The sequence below is a fragment of the Leucoraja erinacea genome, chromosome 11, assembly GCF_028641065.1.
Source record: "Leucoraja erinacea ecotype New England chromosome 11, Leri_hhj_1, whole genome shotgun sequence".
NCBI lineage: Eukaryota > Metazoa > Chordata > Chondrichthyes > Rajiformes > Rajidae > Leucoraja > Leucoraja erinaceus.
In genome coordinates this window covers 52,021,830-52,043,081 of record NC_073387.1, presented here as the reverse complement: position 1 = coordinate 52,043,081, position 21,252 = coordinate 52,021,830, and the positions used below count along the sequence as shown (strand labels likewise).

The 21,252-nt window shown below is 43.5% G+C and overlaps 1 protein-coding gene across 2 annotated transcripts in view; it reads left to right on the top strand.

Annotated features, from left to right (window-relative positions):
- Positions 1–21,252, top strand: part of fnip1 (folliculin interacting protein 1) — a 90,033-nt gene that overhangs the window by 44,255 nt on the left and 24,526 nt on the right. Inside the window, exons 3-8 of one of the 2 annotated variants that reach the window (XM_055643269.1) lie at positions 2,019–2,159; positions 3,988–4,088; positions 6,315–6,389; positions 8,477–8,565; positions 11,134–11,223; positions 19,228–19,299. In XM_055643269.1, the coding sequence (XP_055499244.1) occupies positions 2,019–2,159; positions 3,988–4,088; positions 6,315–6,389; positions 8,477–8,565; positions 11,134–11,223; positions 19,228–19,299 (568 nt within the window). The remainder of the gene's footprint in view (positions 1–2,018; positions 2,160–3,987; positions 4,089–6,314; positions 6,390–8,476; positions 8,566–11,133; positions 11,224–19,227; positions 19,300–21,252) is intronic. The other variant, XM_055643270.1, reaches the window with a different exon arrangement.

Genomic DNA, 21,252 nt, shown 5'->3' with positions numbered 1-21,252 from the left:
TTTGGAGTTTTGTTATTTTGTGTTGTAATGTTATATCCAGTCATACAGCATGGAAACAGTCCCTTCAGCCCAACTTGGCCATGCTGACCAAGATGCCACATCTGCTCTAGCCCCACCTGCCCACATTTGGCACATGTCCCTCTAAACCTTTCCTATCCATAAATTTGTCCAAGTGTTTTTTAAAGTATATTATTGTATCTGCATCAACTACTTCCTCTGGCAGCTCATTCCATACACACATGCGGTGTGAACTAGTCACCAAAACGCTTGGTGTGCCTGAGACACCTATGTATGTTTTTCAATGCTCTGCTGGCTAAACCCAGGGGTGTGTCTTCAGATGGTTCTCTTTCACCAACCCACTCCTTCTTGCACCTATCGATCGTCTCGAGAAGGGCCCCGACCTGAAACGTCACCTATCTATGTTCTCCATAGATGCTGGCTGACCCACCGAGTTGCTCCAGCACTTTGTGTCTTCTTTCGATGATTCTTTTTCAATGCTCTTGTGAACACACAAGGACGCAGCGGGATTTATCTTGATGAATGTTTGCCAACGTGCATGACCTTGCCACTTGAGATGAATCGATTTGATCATTTCCATGCCATTCAACTGCACCTTATGTTGTGGTGAAACTAGCTTCACTGCAGTCAATTTGTCACCAAAGGTTTCCCTTTGTGCTGCCACCTGCAGGATTGGTAACACTCACACAAAACAGCTGCCTGCTTTTTCTCTCCCACTTCCTTCCCTTTTCCTTCCTTCCCTTCATGTTTTTTAAATGATTTAGTTTGGTTTAGTTTAAAAATACAACGTGGATCCAGGCCATTCGGCCCACCGAGCTGTGCTGACCAGCGATCACCCCCCCCGTATCCCCCCCCGTACACTAGCACTATCTTGCACAATAGGGACAATTTACAGAAGCCAATTAACCTGCAAACCTAGACGTCCTTGGGGTGTAGGAGGAAACCGGGGCACAAGGAGAAAACCCACACAGTTACAGGGAGAACGCACAAACTCCGTACAGAGTTTCCACTAGGGGCGCCGTATTGAAGGCAGCCTCTGCCTACAGTCTGTTTGTTTTTCAATCTTTTTTATTATTAGTTAGTTTTAAAGTTTGTTTTGGAGATTTCTTTAGCTTTTTTATGTGGGGAGGGGGGGTAGGGTAAGGGGGAAACTGTTTCCCAGTCACTTCCTGGCGAGGACGCGACTATTCTTCGAGTCTAGTCCTCGCTCCCCTGCTCGCAGCCTACCGCCTGGATTGGAGCGGCCTTTCCTGCCAGGGGCCCGAGGTTCAGAAGCGGCGGCGCTGAATTCGCCGCGGAGCGGGTGATGCGTTACCTGGATCGCCGTTTGGAGCTCAGGAGCGTTGGGCGGCTGCTCCAACATCGGACCTGTGGTTCGTAGAGCTCCCGGCGCGGGCGGTGCTGAACAACATCGCGGAGTCCTGGGGCCCTTTGCCGAGGGCCGCCAGCGTTGCATCTCTGTCCAGTGCGGCCTGCGGACTTCGGGAGCCACGGACTCCGGTAGGAGGTGCCCGACTCGGATGTCCAAGCCGCTGAGGATGTCCTCCAGTCCCGACGTCGGACTTCCATTTCCATCACCCCGGCGAATTGGCGAGTGGGCCTGAACATCGGGCCGCCCGTAGCGGTGACAGCGGGGGGTTCGGGAGCCCCCCGACCACGGGAGGACAACAGAGGAGGATTTTTGGAACCTTCCCTCACAGTGGGAACCTTTGATCCCGCTGTGTGGGGATGTCGTGTTCTGTGCTCTTTATTATTGTATGGCTGTACGGCGACCACACATTTCACTGTACCAATTGTTACACGTGACAAATAAATGTATCTTGTATCTTGACAGCACCCGCGGTTATCAATGAAAATGACAATGTTTTCTTCACTTACACATCCGGCAATGTAACGTGTGCAGACTCTGTACAGACAGCGCCCGTAGTCTCTGGCGCTGCAACTCTACTGATTCAACAGAACTATTTTATTAATGATAATAAAAACTTGCTTATTTACAGAAAGTTTGCAGTGAGATCCAAACAAAGATTCTGGAGAAATATTGCCACTCGAAATGCAATAGTTGCATTGGCTCATCGGACAGCTTCTCATCCTCCTCTTCATCCACATCCAACTCGAAAGATCAGTCCTCAAAATGCCAGGTAAAGCTTGAGGTTACTATATACCAATTGTAATTCTTGCCTTTAGTTTCTCGAAAGCAACGCCTGGAAAAAATAAACTGCTATTGGGTGGAGAAACAAGAAACTGTAGATGCTGGTTAAAAATGCACACTGTGCTGGAGTAACTCAGCAGGTCAGGCAGCATCTCTGGAGAATATTAATAGGTGACATCTCGGGTCGAGACCCTTCAGCCTGATTGTGGTGTGGGTTGGGTGCGGGGGGTAGTGAAGAAAGCTGGAAGCAAGGAGGGTGGGATTTGGGGTGGGGTTAATCAGAGAATTCAATGTTCAGACTGTTGGGTTGTAAGCTAGCCTGAAACTCTAGACCCAAGCTCCATTTTCTGTATTGACGGGATTGTTTTTATCACATAATATTCTATAACGTGAGGTTCTTAGAAAAACAACTATTACATAATGGCAGATCTAACTGCAAATTGTTGCACTTTATTGCTGTTTAGTTTGAGAATGACACTCCCTTTGATAAAGAACTAGACTAAGTGGGACCCGTCACACAGGAGGCCTGGTCCCCCAACGCAGCCAATGAATAAATCAAAATCATACTAAGTACTATAATGACAAAGTGTATACATTTGTCAATGTGGTGCAGTGATAGAGTTGCTGCCCTACAGTGACAGAGACCCAGGTTATTTCCTGACCACGGATCCTGTCCATGTGGAGTTTGTGCGTTCTCCTAGTGACCCTGTGGGTTTTCTCTGGATGCTCCAGTTTCCTCCCACACTCCAAAGGCGCACAATTTGTAGGTTAATTAGCTTCTATAAATTGTCCCTAGTGTGTAGGATAATGTTAGTGTACGGGGTGATCGCTGGTCGGCGCGGACTCGGCGGGCCGAAGGACCTGTTTCGGCGCTGTATCTTTAAAGCCGAAAGTCTATTTTCGTGTATCCTATGAAAATGGAAACTGTATTTTTAGAAAGAAAATGGGCAGTTTGCTATCAGTTGAATCAACGTTTGCTGAATACCTTTGCCGTTTCCATAAGTAATGCATCCGTGGGTTTCGTGCGGTGATTTTATTTACAAAGTATGCACGGGTTTGTCTTTGGCAGTCTGGCTTTACTTTTGTACATCAAAATATTGACATCTTTGGGAGGTAGGAAGAGTTTTTACAGAAATCTGTGGGCCAACATCTCTACAACTTTGTGAACACAATGTACAGTGACTGTGTTAATGTTTAAGTCGTCATCCCGCATCTCTCCCACATTGTGGGATTTTCATAATTGTTTTTAAGGTAGAAATGGCCGAAGAGTGTTGCAGACCAACCAGTTCAACATACAAGTGAATATTTTAAAATGTTACGTTTATTATTGTCACATTTACTGGGAGACGTTGTTTTTGTACGCTAGCCAAATAGATCAGATATACCAGAAATAAATACAATCATATAAAACTCATGTACTGTCTGAAGCAGGGTCTGGACCCGAGACATCACCCGTTCCTTATCTCCTGACATGCTACCCGTCCCGCTGAGATACTCCAGCATTTAGTGTGTATCTCACGTACAGAGCAAAGATACTGTACAGATACATACAGATACTGCAGACAAAATGTGCAGGGGACAATACTGCTGATGTTAGGGTCAGAAGAAGGGTCCGAAACGTCGTCTATTCCATTTCTCCAGAGATACTGTCTGACCTGCCGAGTTAGTCAAGCATTTTGTGTCTAGCTGGTGAAGATGCTGCTTGTTGCGTTATCTTATTTATTACCCAGATGGTATACAATAGGATTATTTTTGTTTTTGAATGTTAAAGAATTGTTATCATTGTTTTTAAATTGTGTTTTTTTTTTTTTTTGCAGAGCTCGCGACAATCCTCAGATGCCAACATGCTTGGTGAGATGATGTTTGGTTCTGTGGCTATGAGCTACAAAGGTTCAACTTTAAAGATTCATCAGATCCGGTATGAGGACTTTCTGTTCTAACAGGCAGTAAAATTGTTATGTCCCCGTTCCACGCTAACAATCCAGTGTTCTTTTTAAATTTTAAACTAAATCTAAAACAAAAATTTGGCCGGATTAACTTGGTAAAAACGTGATCCAGCTACATTTTAGATTTTGACTAGTATTCATAGCTTGCCCCACACTACAGCATGGATTGGATTGCTTTCTCGAGAAGGCAGGAGAATGGCGTTAAGAGGGAGATATAGATCAGCCCCGATTGAATGGCACAGTAGCCTTGATGGGCCAAATGGCCTAATTATGTTCCTATCATTTATGAATGCTAAAGTTTGAGGAGAGAATTGATGGAAGTATATGAAATGATGAGTGGCATTGACAGGGCAGACAATCAAAATCTTTTCCCCAGGCTGGAAAAAAAAATCTAAATGATTTGAGGGCATGGCTTTGAGGTGAGAGGGGCAAAGTTTAAAGGAGATGTGCGGGGCTAGTTTTTGTAATTACAGGTGGGTGCCTGGAACGTGCTGTCAAGGGTGCTGGTGTAAGTAGTTATGATAGTGGTGTTTAAGACATTTTTAGATAAGTTTTGAAACATATAAGATTTCATAGCAAAAGGATTTGAGTATAAGAGCAGGGAGGTTCTACTGCAGCATACAGTTTTGTCTCCTATCTGAGGAAAGGGTCTTTGGAGTACAGAGAAGGTTCACCAGACTGATTCCTGGGATGTCACACTTTCATATGAAGAAAGACTGATAGATTTTGCTTGTACTAGAATTTTTGGTCTCCTTACAAAATCTGAATTGGACTCTGATGCAGAATGTATGTTGGAAGGAACAAGGGACAGTTTCATAAGGGGGCTATCTTTTAAGAGGGGGTTAGATGTGGTCCTTGTGGCTATATTAAGAGGGAGTTAGATATGGCCCTTGTGGCTAAAGGGATCAGGGGGTATGGAGAGAAGGCAGGTACAGGATACTGAGTTGGATGATCAGCCATGATCACATTGAATGGCGGTGCAAGCTCGAAGGGCCGAATGGCCTACTCCTGCACCTATTTTCTATGTTTCTATTAAGGGCTTGGACACGCTAGAGGCAGGAAACATGTTCCAAATGTTGGGGGAGTCCAGAACCAGGGGCCACAGTTTACGAATAAGGAGTAAGCCATTTAGAACGGAGATGAGGAAACACTTTTTCACACAGAGAGTGGCGAGTCTGTGGAATTCACTGCCTCAGAGGGCGGTGGAGGCAGTTTCTCTGGATGCTTTCAAGAGAGAGTTAGATAGGGCAGTTAAAAATAGCGGAGTCAGGGGATATGGGGAGAAGGCAGGAACGGGGTACTGATTATGGATGATCAGCCATGAATGATCACAATGAATGGCGGTGCTGGCCCGAAGGGCTGAATGGCCTACTCCTGCACCTATTGTCTATTGTCTATAGGTGCATGGATATGGAAGGGTTGGATCGCGTGCAGGCAGATGAGATGAGTTTATCTAGGTATCATGTTCGGCACATACATAATGGGCCTGATCGTGTGCTGCACCTTTGTTATATGGCCATGTTAGTGTATTATGTAGTGTACATAGTGTACTATGTGTACATATTCTGTTGTGTTGCTGAAGGCAAGAACGAAAGTAAGAGTTTAATTGTTCTGTCTATCTGGGACACGTGACAATAAAACACTCTTGACTCTTGACTCTGAGATTAATTGGTTCCCAACAATTTATTGCGTTGATCTTTAATTGGTAACATTAAAAATAGTGTCTGTTCCAAAGAACTTACTATTTCAGTCCTTCATTGTGTTTTTCACTTTAGATTTGTTGGGTTAAAGGCGGCTGTTAGCATAAGTGACATGTTCATGCGTGATTAATGTCCTTTTCCAAGTCACATACTTCCTGTGACTCCATGAGTCACTACCAGCTTGTGTAAGGCATGTATGGATTTGTGAATGGGTAGTTTTGCAGTCAGGATACTTTGCATAGCTGCAATGTGCCTCGTGCACCTGCAAGAGTGCATAATGAAGCCTTTATACTCAATGTAAGTGGTCCAAGTGTTGTGTGTTAGGTCAGAGAGAAATATTGTCTGTCTTCGTGTAGACAATCCACTATCTATTCCAACAAGAATCTGTGGCACTGCTTTTGGATTAAAAATAATTTGGTATTTTAATTTTTGAAGGAAATTTTTTTTTTTTTTCAAATTGTCCTAATAATTGAACCTTTCTGTTTTTTACTCTTCCAGGTCTCCGCCTCAACTAATGCTCAGCAAGATTTTCACAGCTCGTACTGGTGGCAGTGTGACTGGAAGCTTGAATACGTGGGTACCATTTCTATTGTTCCATTTTCAAATAACTTTTATGTGTAAAAAGAATGCCTCAAAATCAATGCTTGGTTCATTTTTAATTTTGCCCAATGAAGTTGGCTGTAAACTACCATTTTAAATCACTAATCACTGACATTCACCAAATATTACTTGGTCAGAACTTGACAATCTTACCTGTTTTCTAACATGGCATCCAAAGGGAACAATCTTACCTATTTTCTAACTTGTGTTGCTGGAAAACATGGTTCACTTTGTTAAAACTTGGTTAACCTCGTAGAAAAGTTAGTTATTTGTAAACCAGCATCTGCAGTTCCCTGTGTCTTAACTCAAGAGTTAACTTCCATACTCATTCCAGTTATAGAAACATAGAAAATAGGTGCAGGCCCTTCGAGCCTGCACCGCCATTCAATATGATCATGGCTGATCATCCAACTCAGTATCCTGTACCTGCCTTCTCTCCATACCCCCTGATCCCTTTAGCCACAAGAACCACATCTAACTCCCTCTTAAATATAGCCAATGAACTGGCCTCAACTGCCTTCTGTGGCAGAGAATTCCAGAGATTCACCACTCTCTGTATAAAAAATGTTTTTCTCATCTCGGTCCTAAAAGATTTCCCCCTTATCCTTAAACTGTGACCCCTTGTTGTGGACTTCCCCAACATCAGGAACAATCTTCCTGCATCTAGCCTGTCCAACCCCTTAAGAATTTTGTAAGTTTCTATAAGATCCCCCCTCAATCTTCTAAATTCTAGCGACTACAAGCCGAGTCTATCCAGTCTTTCTTCATATGAAAGTCCTGACATCCCAGGAATCAGTCTGGTGAACCTTCTCTGTACTCCCTCTATGGCAAGAATGTCTTTCCTCAGATTAGGAGACCAAAGCTGTACGCAATATTCCAGGTGTGGTTTTACCAAGACCCTGCACAACTGCAGTAGAACCTCCCTGCTCCTATACTCAAATCCTTTTGCTATGAATGCTAACATGTCATTCGCTTTCTTCACTGCCTGCTGCAGCTGCATGTCTACTTTCAATGACTGGTGTACCATGACACCCAGGTCTCGTTGCATCTCCTCTTTTCCTAATCGGCCACCAGTTCCTAATCGGCATTCCAGTTATGTTTTCGGATTCTGACATTAATATATTGATTATCATTTATTTTGACTGAGGTGAGCAGAGTTTGTTACCATGGTGTATCATGTTATTTAAGGAGACGAGGAGATATTTTGAAATGCTACAGTAAGATGAGGAAGCCAGTAATAAGATCCAGTTAATAATATTCCTGAGAAACAAAATCTGACCTTATAACACTGTCTCGCGAATGGAGACGATTATCATCTTTGGCGACGGCCTAACCTTTCAAAATTTGTTGTAATTCTGAGGATTTGCCTTTGAAGATTGGTATACATTAGTTTTGTGGCATTCACATTGCGGGGAAAGGGGAAATACTCACAAAACTGAAAGTGTTGCCTTGTCATATGATGAACGGTAGCGCAACACCTGATATGACGTAGATATATTTCCTCTTATACCATGCCTTAATGTCATCCTTATAGTCAACAGTTAAATGTTCTAAAGGAATATTATTATGCGCAACAATTTTTTACTTTAGAGGTACAAAATTGTACCTTGCACAGGCCCTTCAGCCCACTGAGTCCACGCCAACTACCGTTCCCCGCACATTAACATTATCCTACACACACTAGTGACAATCTACACATCCACCAAGCCAATTAATCTACAAACCTGTACGTCTTTGGACTGTGTGAGGAAACCGAAACTCTGAGAGAAAACCCACGCGGACACGGGGAGAACGTACAAACTCCTTACAGACAGCACTCATAGTCGGGATCGAACCCTGGGTCTCTGGCGCTGGAAGTGCTGCAAGGCAGCAACTCTACCGCTGCTCCACAGATTTCTATGCTATAATTTTTTTTATTATACAGGAATAAAGTCTTGCAAGTAGTTTGAGATTTTTTTTTTTTAATAGAAATTTCTGGCTTAATGGTGAGTAGCTTTTGCGCTTTCTGGTGGATGACTTTGCTATCAATTAATGACCTGTGTTTTTGATTGTGCTTTAAGATTACAAGACAGCCTTGAATTTATAAATCAAGACACCACCACGACAAAACCTTGCACCGATCAAAATGTCCTGATAAACAGTCTTGTTGGTAAGTTTCAGTTTTGAACAAATGTTTGTTTTGGAGGGTGGGGTCAGTCCAACAGATTAGTCTCCCTTGCTCCCTCAAAGAAAGGTGTTTGTTTAAGGTTCTAAACCAGGCAGATAAAGGTTTTAAAGCAACATCATTACGTGCAACAATTTCTATGCTATAATTTTTAACTTGCACAAGAATAAAGTCTCACAAGAAGTTGGAGATAAATTTTGTATAGAAATCTCTGGCTAATCGGATAAAAAGACCTCAATCATTGTCGTGCCAATCCCACATTCATGCAACAATGAATTGACATTCTGAATCTTAACTGTCACCAACTAGATAAGAGGCCTTATTTTAACATAGAGAACCGGTAGCACATTTTGCAAGGTAATTTTCCCACTGCAGTCGGCTTGCTATTTTACCGGACTGCTAAGCATCTAAATGCTTGTCCTGTACGTTAGGCTTGGCTCACCCATGTTTGTTATTCTGTGCTGGATACTGTTGTGGCTGTTGAAATGTCCCGTGATCACAAGTGAAATCCGAACTGCCGCTATTCTGACAGGCTGCTCATGGCATGACGTACTTTGAAAGCCAAATATTGTTCCCTTGGCAATCTTGAAGGGGTATTCTAGTGGTCGGCACAGCTGGTAGGGCCGCTATATTATCTTACAGCCCCAGACTTTGATCCTGATCTCGGGTGCTGTCTGTGTGGAGTTTGCATGTTCTCCCTTTGACATTCTTGCTGGGTTTCCTCCCAGTGCTCCAGGTTTTGCCCCATATCACAAAGACACGCAGGTTTGTAGGTTAATTTGTTGCTATAAATTGTCTCTAGTGTGTTGGGAGTGAGTGAGAAGGTGGAACATAGAACTAGTGTGAAGGATGATCGATGGTGAGCCGAAGGCCCTGTTTCCATGCTGTATCAACCAATTCAATCAATCAATTCAATCCGTCTTGAAGGGGTTATGCTGGTGGTCACCACAGTGGCACAGCGGGTAGAACCGCTATCCCAGAGCCCCAGAGACCCGGGTTCGATCCCGACCTCGGGTGCTGTCTGTACTGAGTTTGCACGTTCTCCCTGTGACTGCGTGGGATTTCTCCGGGTGCTCCAGTTTTCTCCCACATTCCAAAGATGTACAGGTTTGTAGGTTAATTGACTTCTGTAAATTATCCCTAGTGTGTGGGATAGAACTAGTGTGTGGATGGTCGGCGTGGACTGACGGGTCCGATTCCACATTGTATCTCAAATCTAAATGAATCTAAACTAAGCCATGGGGAATTGCCGCAGTTAAATACATTACAGTATGCAAGATTAAAGATGCTAACTGCTGCCTGTGATGATGTGCAGTATTCACATTATTATTGCTGCGTGATTTAAACACGATCTTTGCTTGTTTAATACTGTTACTTAAAATATATCTTAAAGGACAAAACATGACAGAGAACATGAATGAATGTAATCATTTGCACAGTTTCTCTTGTTGAAGTTCAGGGATAAAAATTTAAAATAGATTATTTAAATGGATGATGTTATTAATACTTGTATTTGTAACACAATTTCCTTTTGGTTGATGCTGTCCAATTTCTGAGATTATTTATTGCAATTATTGTTTTTCAGTATATCTTATAACCTTTGTAATGAAAAGAATGAAAGATGTTAAATTGATATTCATCAAAAAATATTTAAAAATCCATCATAGGTGGGGAGATTTCTAGTTTGTATGTCATGATCATGGTTATAATTTATTTTTACACTGCTGGACACAAAAATGAAGAAGACATTGTCATTTTCATTGATAACTGCGGGTGCTGTCTATGTGGAGTTTGTACGTTCTCCCTGTGACTGCGTGGGTTTCTCCAGGTGCTCAGGTTTCATCCCACACTACAAAGGCGGCAGGCTTATAGGTGAATTGGCTTGTGTAAATTGTCCCTATTGTGTAGTATGCGAAACTGGGACAATGTAGAACTAGGGAGATCGTTGGTGATCGTTGGTCAATGTGGGCCGAAGGGGCTGTGTCCACGCTGCATCTCTAACCTATACCAAACTTGACAAGCTGGTTCTGAAAGTGCCCATTTTTGCCCTTCAAATTCATCACTGAAGTTTTTATACTTGTTACAATTTATTCTTGTTAGATAATATCCATTGAACCAGTTTTAAAGCAGTAGCTTAAGTATATTTCCCCCACTTTTGGTCCCTGTCCCAAACATTCACAGAAAAGCTATCCTACTTTTTTTCCCCCCGTTTTGGTAATTTTATTTCTTAAAAGAATCATTTTTGTCAGCAATGGACAAGCCTTTGTCTTCAGCCTTTTTGAATTTACAGAGCGAGTGCTGAGAGGTAAAGAGGTGTGTGTTTACTTTGTATATGTGCATTTAAATCTGTTTTGGTCCAGAATTATTTAAACCTTCCATTTACAATAAAAAAGAATTTGGCTTTCATTTAGAAAAGAAGAATTCAGACTTTCTTTTTGCTTTCGAAAAAAGGAAGTCCTTGCTGTTATCTAACTTGTGCCTGATAGCATTACTAATCCCATTGTTCTGTCTTGTGTATTTTCTTTTTTTTTTGGTTACGCATTTATTCCGTAGGTTTCTCGCAGCTTTGCAGCCCCAGGAGGGCACTGGGTGTGTCTGAAGCAGCACCGCTCCGTCTCATCCGGAGTGCTTCTTTCTTTGCAGGTTTGCATAGTGTTTCCGAGCCCCCTGACCCTGGTGTGCATTGGCTGCGCATGTACTCTGCAGCTGTGGAAATGAGGTTCTTAACTGCTGTAAAATAACAAAGTACAACATTTGATTCGAGTAACTTTAAAAAAAAAAGGGCTTTTTGATCATTTGATTATTGCTGTGGGAGTGTTGCTATCTTTGGGGATGCACTTGCATGTTTATATGAAACGAGTGTGTGCATGTCTTTGTCTTCTCCTTTGGATCCGACCTGCTCTCTTTAGATGCCCCCTTTCTCACCTGGTCACTTTCCATGCATGCTGGTTCTCTTGGCCTTTGTATAATTGCTTCCACACACACAAAGATGCAACCTTCTTCTTCTTGCGTTTGAGGCAGCAAAAGTCTGCAGCAGGGTGATGCCATCCGGTTCGACGTCCCTAAGTGCCCGCCCTAAAAAGGGCGCATGCTCGGGGTTGGGGCCAAGCTGCGGCGCTGATACTGTCTCTGTTTGTTGTCGTTCACTAGTCTGGGGTCAATTGGCAGGGCTCACCACAGGGAGGTTGACAATATGAGCCCCGTGAATGCCTTGTCGATTCTACGTCATTGGCAAATACTCAGGAAATCTGTTTTTTCCGTATTTCTGTCGTTTCTGGTATCAATAAGGTCCAATCAGGCACATGTACCCTTAAATATGCTGTCAGAGCAAAGAAACTCTGCTGACCATCCATTCCCACCTTCTTCCTGCCTTGAAAGCTATTTAACCTGCATACAAACAAAAACCTGCAGGTGCTGATTTACACCAAAGGTAGACACACAGTGCTGGTGTAACTCAGCGGGTCAGGCAGCATCTCGGGACAGAAAGGACGGGTGACGTTTCTGTCTGAAGAAATGTCACTTATCCTTTTTCTCCAGAGGTGCTGCCTGAACCACTGAGCTACTCCAGCATTTTGTGTCTCTGGTATTTAACTTGTGTGCTGGATATATTTTTAGAATTTATAGCACAGGACATCTGACCCATCCAGTCTAGTATAGACAGAAAATGCTGGAGTAACTCAGCGGAACAGGCAGCATCTCTGGAGAGAAGGAATGGGTGACGTTTCGGGTCGAGCCCCTTCTTCAAGCTACCTCCAGCCTTTTGTCTATCCTTGGTATAACCAGCATCTGCAGTTCCTTCCTGCAGTTCTGCTGCTTTGCCACTCCAGAGACCCAGTTTTGAACCTGACCATGGGTGAAATCTGTGTGAAGTTTGCATTGTGAGACGTATGCTTTCCCTTGGATGGCTCTCATGTGCTCACACAATGCCAAAGACATCGGTGGGACGACAGATGGCGCAATGGGCTAAGTGTTCGGCTGGTGACCTGAAGGTAGCCGGTTCGAATCCCGCTTGGAGTGCATACTGTCGTTGTGTCCTTGGGGCAAGACACTTCACCCACCTTTGCCTGTGTGTAAATGTAATGTAATTATGTGAAGCACTTTGGGGTCAATGCAAGTTGACTAAAAATGTGCTATATAAATAAGATTATTATTATATTATTATATTAAATGACTGCTGGAAATTGTTCCTAATGCAGAATGGGGGATGGGAAGGAAGTTGATAAGGGAAGGTAGACACAAAATGCTGGAGTAACTCAGCGGTTGAGGCAGCACCTCTTCAGTCTGAAGAAGGGTCTCGACCCGAAACGTCGCCCATTCCTTCTCTCCAGGAACGCTGCCTCACCCGCTGAGTTACTCCAGCATTTTATGTCCACCTTCCCTTATCAACTTCTTTCCCATTCCCCCAACCAGCATCTGCAGTTCTTTCTTACACAAGTTGATAGGGGATTTGCGAGTAAAAGTCAGAACAGTGTAGATTGATTGATGTGTGATGGCTCATGCCATGGGCTGAAAGACTTGTAACTGAAAAGCTTTTTGCTGCGTGCTATCCAGTCAGCGAAAAGACTATATATGATTACAATCGAGCCGTCCACAGCGTACAGATACAGGATATAGGGAATCCTAAAAGAGTGGAGCGATTGTAATGAGTGATTGCAGATCCGCCTCTGGGACCCGCATGCAGAGAGTCGTCTGGCTTGGGCAGCATCTTGTTCATACACAAGGACTGTACACTGTACAGTGCACATTGACAAATTTGGCATCACTATGTTTGACTTCCAGTGATGAGTCCCAGTGGTTTGTTAACTTTCGTTTTACTTTGCTCGATTGTTTGTGTTGAGGAGTTTGATTTAATCATCTGTACCCCTCGATTCCTCTGTCACTCTGTCCCACGTATGAGTTTAGTATATTGTCACCTGCACCGAGGAACAGTGACAAGCTTTTGTTACGTGCTAATCAGTCCTCGGAAAGACAATACATGTATTGAGCCACTCACAGTGTACAGACACATGATAGAATAAATGTTGCTGTCGGAGTCTAGATATAAAAGAGTGGAGCGGTTGTAACGCGTGATTGCAGATCCACTTCTGCGACTACTACACTAAAGTATTACTTTCTGTGGCCATTCAAAACGACATCAGCTCGCGCTACTGTGTTGAAATTCATTGCCCAGTCCACATTTTTCCCACGATCTGATTCATTATGTTGCATTCTTCCTTGGCGTTATGCAATGTTTTATGTGTCATTCCGAACTGTCACTGTAGGTCATGTTGTCACTTGCGGGCGGAGCACCAAGGCAAATTCCTTGTATGTGAATACATGACCGATAAACTTATTCATTCATCCATACTTGGCTTGGTGTAACCCAGCGACTATTACCTGAGGTTCAATGTGAAAGACCTGCCCTCATCACTTTCCACTCCTGCATCTTATCCCTCCCTCTCCCCATATCCCTTGACTCTGTTAGCCCTCAGAGCTATATCTAACTCTCTCTTGAAAACATCCAGTGAAATGGCCTCCACTGCTTTCTGTGGCAGATAATTTCACAGATTCACAGCTCTCTGGGTGAAAAAGTTTTTCCTCATCTCAGTCCTAAATGGTCTGCCCCTTATTCTTAAACTGTGACCCCTGTTTCTGGACTTCCCCAACACGGGGAACATTTTTCCTGCATCTAGCCTGTCCAATCCTCTAAGATCCCCTGTACTGTCGGTACACAAAACCCACGTCGGGTCTGAACTGGGAGGTTTGGAACTGGAGTTGGAAGCCACGGGGCACAAGATGGAGGCTAATGCAGAGGAAACGCACGTGGCTGTGGCTCGGGTTAAAACATGGTCGTAGAGCTGTAGACAGCGGCGGACTGGCCAGGATGTCAGCTTGCCCGATGGCAAGTGGGCCCCTGATGAAGTGGGGGCCCCCTTTGTCTCCTGGCAACCAATATTTTTAGACCCAGTCCGCCATTGGTTGTAGGAATCAGAGGGGGAGCAGGGAGAGTTTTGCAGAACTCCTCTTCACCACCTTTTCTTCTTGCGCTACCCCATTCAGCGATCATTGGACGTATTCTAGGAGAGACCCTCTCTCATTGTTTCCCCCTCTGCGATTCCTGCTGCTCTTTGGCTACCTGTCATGCTTTGCCCTGCCTCTTTCTCCAGCTTTCTTCTCCTCCCCCCCCACCCCCCATACACAATCAGTCTGAAGAAAGGTCTCATCTTAATACGTCACCTACCCATGTTCTCCTGGGATGCTGCCTGACCTGTTGAGTTACTCCAGCATTTTGTGCCCTTTTCTGTACTCTAAGATCCTTCTGTTTCTCAATACTTTCTGCCGTTTACCATTTAATGTTCCCACCGTGGGCTTATTAGTCTTTGCACAACACGTCGCCTCACACTTTCCTTTATTCTGATGGAAATGCTGCATTGTAAAGAGTTGCTTAACCGCGATTACCTGGAATGAATGGAAGTAGCCTTGTGGAGCAATTTGGAAACATCAGGTTTACGAGGGAGAAAGATGTTTGTGATTGAGAGAGATTTCCCCGTTGTTATCAGAAGCCTTGGGCTCATCTAGTGCTGGAATAATGAGGTTTGTGAAAATGTGGAAAAAATCTTTGAACCTGATTATTTCAGCTGGAAGATCTATAAAAAATATAATTTGATGGAATAATCATTGGAAATGTCCTAAATTATTATTTTTTTCTTCCTCTTTTGTATGCTGCTGATGTCACCGCAGCAGAATATTCATGTGATTTTGTTCACATGATTTTGCTGACGCCTTACAGAATATTCAGCGTATCTTTGCCCTTTGATATTAACCCTTCGTAGTTTCCCTGATCAGCTGTTGATCTCCAGTCACTGTCTTCCCCGAACGTTTGACGGCCCTGGCCATTTACTCGCTGGAGTTTCGAAGAATGAGGGGGGGGACCTCATTGAAAAGTACCAAATAGTGAAAGGTTTAGATTGATTTTAACTTAAACCTTTTGATTTTTGATCAACACAGAATGCTGGAGTAACTCAGCGGGTCAGGCAGCATCTCTGGAGGACACGGAGAGGCCACTTTTCGGGTCAGAGCCCTTAGAGTCATACAGGGTGGAAATTTGCCCATGCTGGCCAACATGCCCCATCTACACTAGTCCCACGTGCCCGCGTTTGGCCCATATCCCTCTAAACCTGTCCTATCCAACTGCTGCTGAAACATTGGGGTAGTACCTGCCTCAACTGCCTCGTCTGGCAGCTCGTTCCATTCACCCACCGCCCTTTCTTTCCCGCCTCCCCACTCCCCCCCTGCTTTCTTCCGACTGATTGAAGAGGGGTGGCAAAGAAGGCTGTGATAGAGATGGGGCAGGACAGAGCATGGCCAGAAATGTGCAAACACAGGTGTGGCGATTATTTGAGAGACAGATTGTTGGACAAAGGCCAGAGAGACAGGTGTGAGCCCGAGAGGACAAAGAGTTGTCAATTCGATAGAACAGTTGCTATTTTTGGATTGCTTTTCAGATTCCTTTCACAATATTCTATTCTTGAGGGTCAATTCTGGGTTATATTACTAAATCTGATTGCAAGTTATGGAACGCCACATACCTGATATCTGAACAAGTAATTTAGAAGATTCCGCAGTTCGTCTAAAGTGCGGTTACCACTGTCTAGGTGACAATCTTATGAAAGGCTTAGCAGCTGGCTTCTTTATGGAGATACTTTCAGTCTATTTTGGCTTCTGAATTAGCAGGTTTCCCAGAGATTATACATTTTTTGGTCATGTCTTGATGATCTCATTGGTAAACGTTTCCTTGTACTATTGGAAGGCTTTTATATGCCATTCCTTTCCTAGAGCCATCTTATTTCAAACAGACTTATCATAACAAGTTGGTTTGCTGGTGTTCCTGTGTCTTCTGGTCTAATGGAATCCTTTGAATTTGGAAGTGAACTTCTGTGGAAAAATTGAAATTTAAAAAAGGGTTAATTTATATCTTAGTTTAGTTTGGAGATACAGCAAGGAAGCAGGCCATTCGGCCCACCGAGTCTGCGATGACCAGCGATCCCCGCACATTAACACTACCACACACACACCCACACACACACACCCCAATTTTTTATATTTATTCCAAGCCAATTAACCTACAAACCTATACATTTTTGGAGTGTGGGATGAAACCGAAGATGTCGGAGAAAACCCATGGGGAGAACATATAAACTCTGTACAGACAGCACCCCTAGTCAGGATCGAACCCGGGTCTCTGGTGCTGAAGGGCAGTAGCTCTACTGCTATGCCACTGTGCCACCGTTATATCTTGGACAGAAAGTATTTTTGCACCTTTTTCATTTTCCCCCTTTCATTGTCGGAATCTCATATTTAGCTGCAGACACTTATCTAGGCCAATTGCCTGTGTGATGGCTCATGTGACTCTGAGTTCACCATTGTATCAAACTTGATAGCATCTGTCGGCAAGGAATCGTCCATGAATAACATGCACTTGATCGTTTGATCAGATATTCAAGCCTGCATTGAACAAGTATCAAATGCTTTGTTGTGTGCGAGGACTAACAATCTGCCCTCCAGAGAGAAAACATCGTCTGAATGAGGTTACAGAGCTTTTATCAAGTGGCAGGGTTCCCAAGTCAAGGTTGATTTGCCAAATCAGGCCTATTTCATTATCTACTTGAAACAAAATGAATCCACATGCTCATACAAATCTTTATTAGTATTTATAAAGCACTATTGACTAGCGGGCTGAAGCTTCACTGTGAACTAGGATTAGTATTGCAACTCTTCAATCCTTCTGTCTCGTGCCTTCTGTACTTTCATCTCTGCCTTTTGTCCAACCATCTGACTATCAAAAACCACTCCTCACTTGTATCAATCTATTGCCTGCCAGGCTTTGTCCTGCCACACACGCACGCGCACACACACACACACACACACACACGTCATCTATCACATTTTCCAGAGATGCTGCCTGAGTAAGTCAGCATCTGAGATGTGCTGGGACATTAACTCGGCATCTTTGGACTGACTCGAGGCCGCGCTATGGACCTCAATGCGCGTCTGAAAAATGATGAAGATTTGCCGTATTTTGTACAACTTTGAAATATCGGAGTAAATATCAGTTGGAAAGAAGCCAGACTGTTGGCAGTAAGGGTGTGGCAATGGGCAACGGGGGTCCACTAGATGATGAAGAGACACTTTAACAAACAAAGGTATCATGTTGGACTCATCCGCAGAAGAACTGTACGAGTTGTCACTGCATAATGTTCAGTAAACCCCCAGGGATCCAATCACGCCCATTGCATCAGGCACTATTTAGCTCCATTCTTCCAAATTACAGATGAGATCTGTTCAGCTAGGAATCGTGTTCAGCTGAACAGCCGAAGGGCCCGTTCCTGTGCTGTACTGTCCTATGTTCCAAGGTCTGGAGAGGAAGGATCCTGTAATTTTATCGGTATTGATGATATAGATTGTGAGCCAGTACTGCAAGGAGGGTGCCCTGACTGAGAGTTGGCAACTAATCATTTTGTAACGCTGATTGGTTGCAGTGTAAAGACAATGACCAAATTAACGACTGATGCACTGGCCAAGTCGGGGCAGTGACTTGTTGAGCTGTGAATGTTATTCATTCAATGACTTTATGTGAGGAGCTGAGGGGAACGGGTGAAAGGAAGCAGAGGTTTGTGGTCTTTGTTAGCAGAAAACACTAGCTAGACACAAAATGCTGGAGCAACTCAGTGGGTCAGGCAGCATCCCTGGAGAACATGGATAGGTGACATTTCAGGTCTGAAGAAGGATCCTGACTCAAAACATCACCCATCCGAGGATGCTGTATGACCTGCTGAGTTGCTCCAGCACTTTGTGTCTTTTTTATTTGTAAACCGGCATCTGCAGATCTTTGTGTCTACGCTCCAACAGAGGGAATGGCCTGACGACATTTCGGGTCGGAATCCTTCTTCAGACTTTGAAGATGGGGGTCAGAAGAAGAGTCCCGACCTGAGACGTTGCCTTTCCATTCCCTCCACAGATGCTGCCTGACCAGCTGAGATCTTCCAGCACTTTGTGGTTTGCTCGAGACTCCAGCATCTGCAGTTCCTCGTTTCTCCAAAAAACACGAGCTAGCTGATTTGTAATCGTTTGAAGCACATTGGCCTTTGTAAATTGCTGGCTCTCAATTAAATTCTTAAGATGGAAAGAAAATATATGAATTAACAAATGGGCAATCTAGAATAGGAATGTGGAATGTTGCTTTTCAGTAGTTATTACCTTGTCTTGTAAAGTGTTACAAAATGCTTGCATTCTGAAGTACAATCATTTTATTTGAATAATCAAAACTTCATAATCAACTTCATGTGAATCATCAAAATAAATGATTTTGATTTGCTTCAACGCTGACCTGATTGTGGTGTTGGTGGTGGTGGGTCAGTACGAATAATAGCAACATTGGAAAGCTTCAATCACTTGCTCGTGTACTGCATGCTGATGCACGTGATGCTGTGTTGTGAGTCTAGTCCGCATGCCACAATACGAAGCGTCACGGTGGGATCATTCGAAGCTTGCCTGTTTCACAACCTGATAATTTTTGTTGCACTGTGGTGTGGACCAGCTGCTGTTGGGGCCGGGAGTAGGTTAGTCGATGGTAAGATGAGAAATGTTGACCACTTCTGACGTTTACAGTTCACAGCACCCCCATGGACATGCCCAGTAGAGGAGTCAACGAAGACCGTGACAGTGGCATTACACGATCTGGTAAGTATTAAATGAGTCATCATTTATGGCAGTAATGTTTATGGTGAGATCTAATGGTGATCACTAGGAAGCAAGGCCTTCAGTATTTGTAGAAATGCTTCTACATACCTGTTAAATACATTGAAATGTCTCAAAACAGTTAATAGTAACATTTTTTTAAATTGTGGTGGCTGTTGTGTAAGTTTAAAAAAACAAAAACTTCCTGATAAATAACCTTAAAGAAACGTTATTTTTAAAACTTGCCACCCTATGTTGTACAGTATTTTGTATTCTCGTATGGCAAGGCTGTTATACAGTGTACAGTTTTGGTCTCCTAATTTGAGGAAGGATATTCTTGCTATTGAGGGAGTGCAGCGTAAGTTCACCAGGTTAATTCCCGGCATGGTGGGACTGACATATGATGAAATAATGGATCAACTGGGCTTATATTCACTAGAATTTAGAAGGATGAGAGGGCATCTTATAGAAACATATAAAATTCATAAGGGATTGGACAGGCTAGATGAAGGAAAAATGTTCCCGATGTTGGGGGAATCCAGAACCAGGGGTCACAGTTTAAGAGGTAGGCCATTTAGGACTGAAATGAGGAAACACTTTTTCACTGAGAGAGTTGTGAATGTGGAAGTCTCTGCCACAGAAGGCAGTGGAGGCTAATCAACTAGATGTTTTCAAGAGAGAGTTAGATATAGCTTTTGGGGCTAACGGAATCAAGGGATATGGGAATCAAGCAGGAACGGGGTCTCTGATTTTGGATGATCAGCCATGATCATATTAAATGGCGTGCTGGCTCAAAGGGCCGAATGGCCTACTACTGCTTCTATGTTTTTGTTATAATCTAGCCAAAATTAATTTAAATGGTTTGTTCGAAAATAGAGAGACTTTTTGAATCATAAAGTATCTAACACTAAAATATCTATAATATAAAAGTATTCAAATTCATTTTTTTAACACTCCCAATAATTGCATGTTGCGGTTCAATTCTATTGATTCTGCTTTGGGATGTTGTTTCCAAGCTGATTACCTGCAACCTTATTAACCCTGTAAATGGATTGTATCCAATCATTAATCAAGTGACCGTCAAGAAAACCCTGTTGCAGGCTTCTCCCAGTATAGAGGTGAACTGAGGGAAAATCACACGAGGAAGTCGTACCTGTGTGGTTAAAGAACACTCTTCCTAATGTGTTCTCCAGTGTCTATTCAGGGAACTGCTACCGAGATGACCAAATTTCAGCACAAAATTAATGTCCAATTCATTGCATGGAGGACAACGTTACTCCTCTCCATCTGATTGAGTTTTTAATAATAATATGGGGTCGCACAGTGGCATTGCAGTAGAGTTGCTGCCTTACAGCGCCAGAGACCCGGGTTCAATCCTAACTACAGGTACTGTCTGTATGTAGTTTGCACATTCTCCCTCTGACCGCGTGCGTTTTCCCCCGGGCGCTCCGGTTTCCTCCCACACTCCAAAGACGTGCAGGTTTGCAGGGCGATTGGCTTTGGCAAAGATTGTAAATTGTCCCCTAGTGTGTAGAATAGTGTTGCTATGCAGGAATTGCTGGTTGGCGCGGGATCGTTGGGCTGAAGGGCCTGTTTCTGCGCTGTATCCCTAAACTAAACTAAATTAAATATTGATGCTAAACAATTTAAAAAGTTGCCCATTTTTCTCATTTTTAAAAACAAAATGATAAAATACCAGTAGCCAGTTACAAAATGCTGGAGCAACTCAGTGGGTCAGGCAACTTCTGTGGAGGGAATTCGCAAAATGATATTTTAAGTGGAGACCCTTCTTCAGACTGAAGAAAAACCTCTGAAAGAAGGGTAGCAACCCGAAATGTCATCTGTCCACAGATGTTGACCCGCTGAGATCCTCCAGCACTTTGAGCTTTGCTCAAAATTCCAGCACCTGCAGTTCCTTGTGTCTCCCTTTAAATACTTTTAGTTACTTTCTCGAGT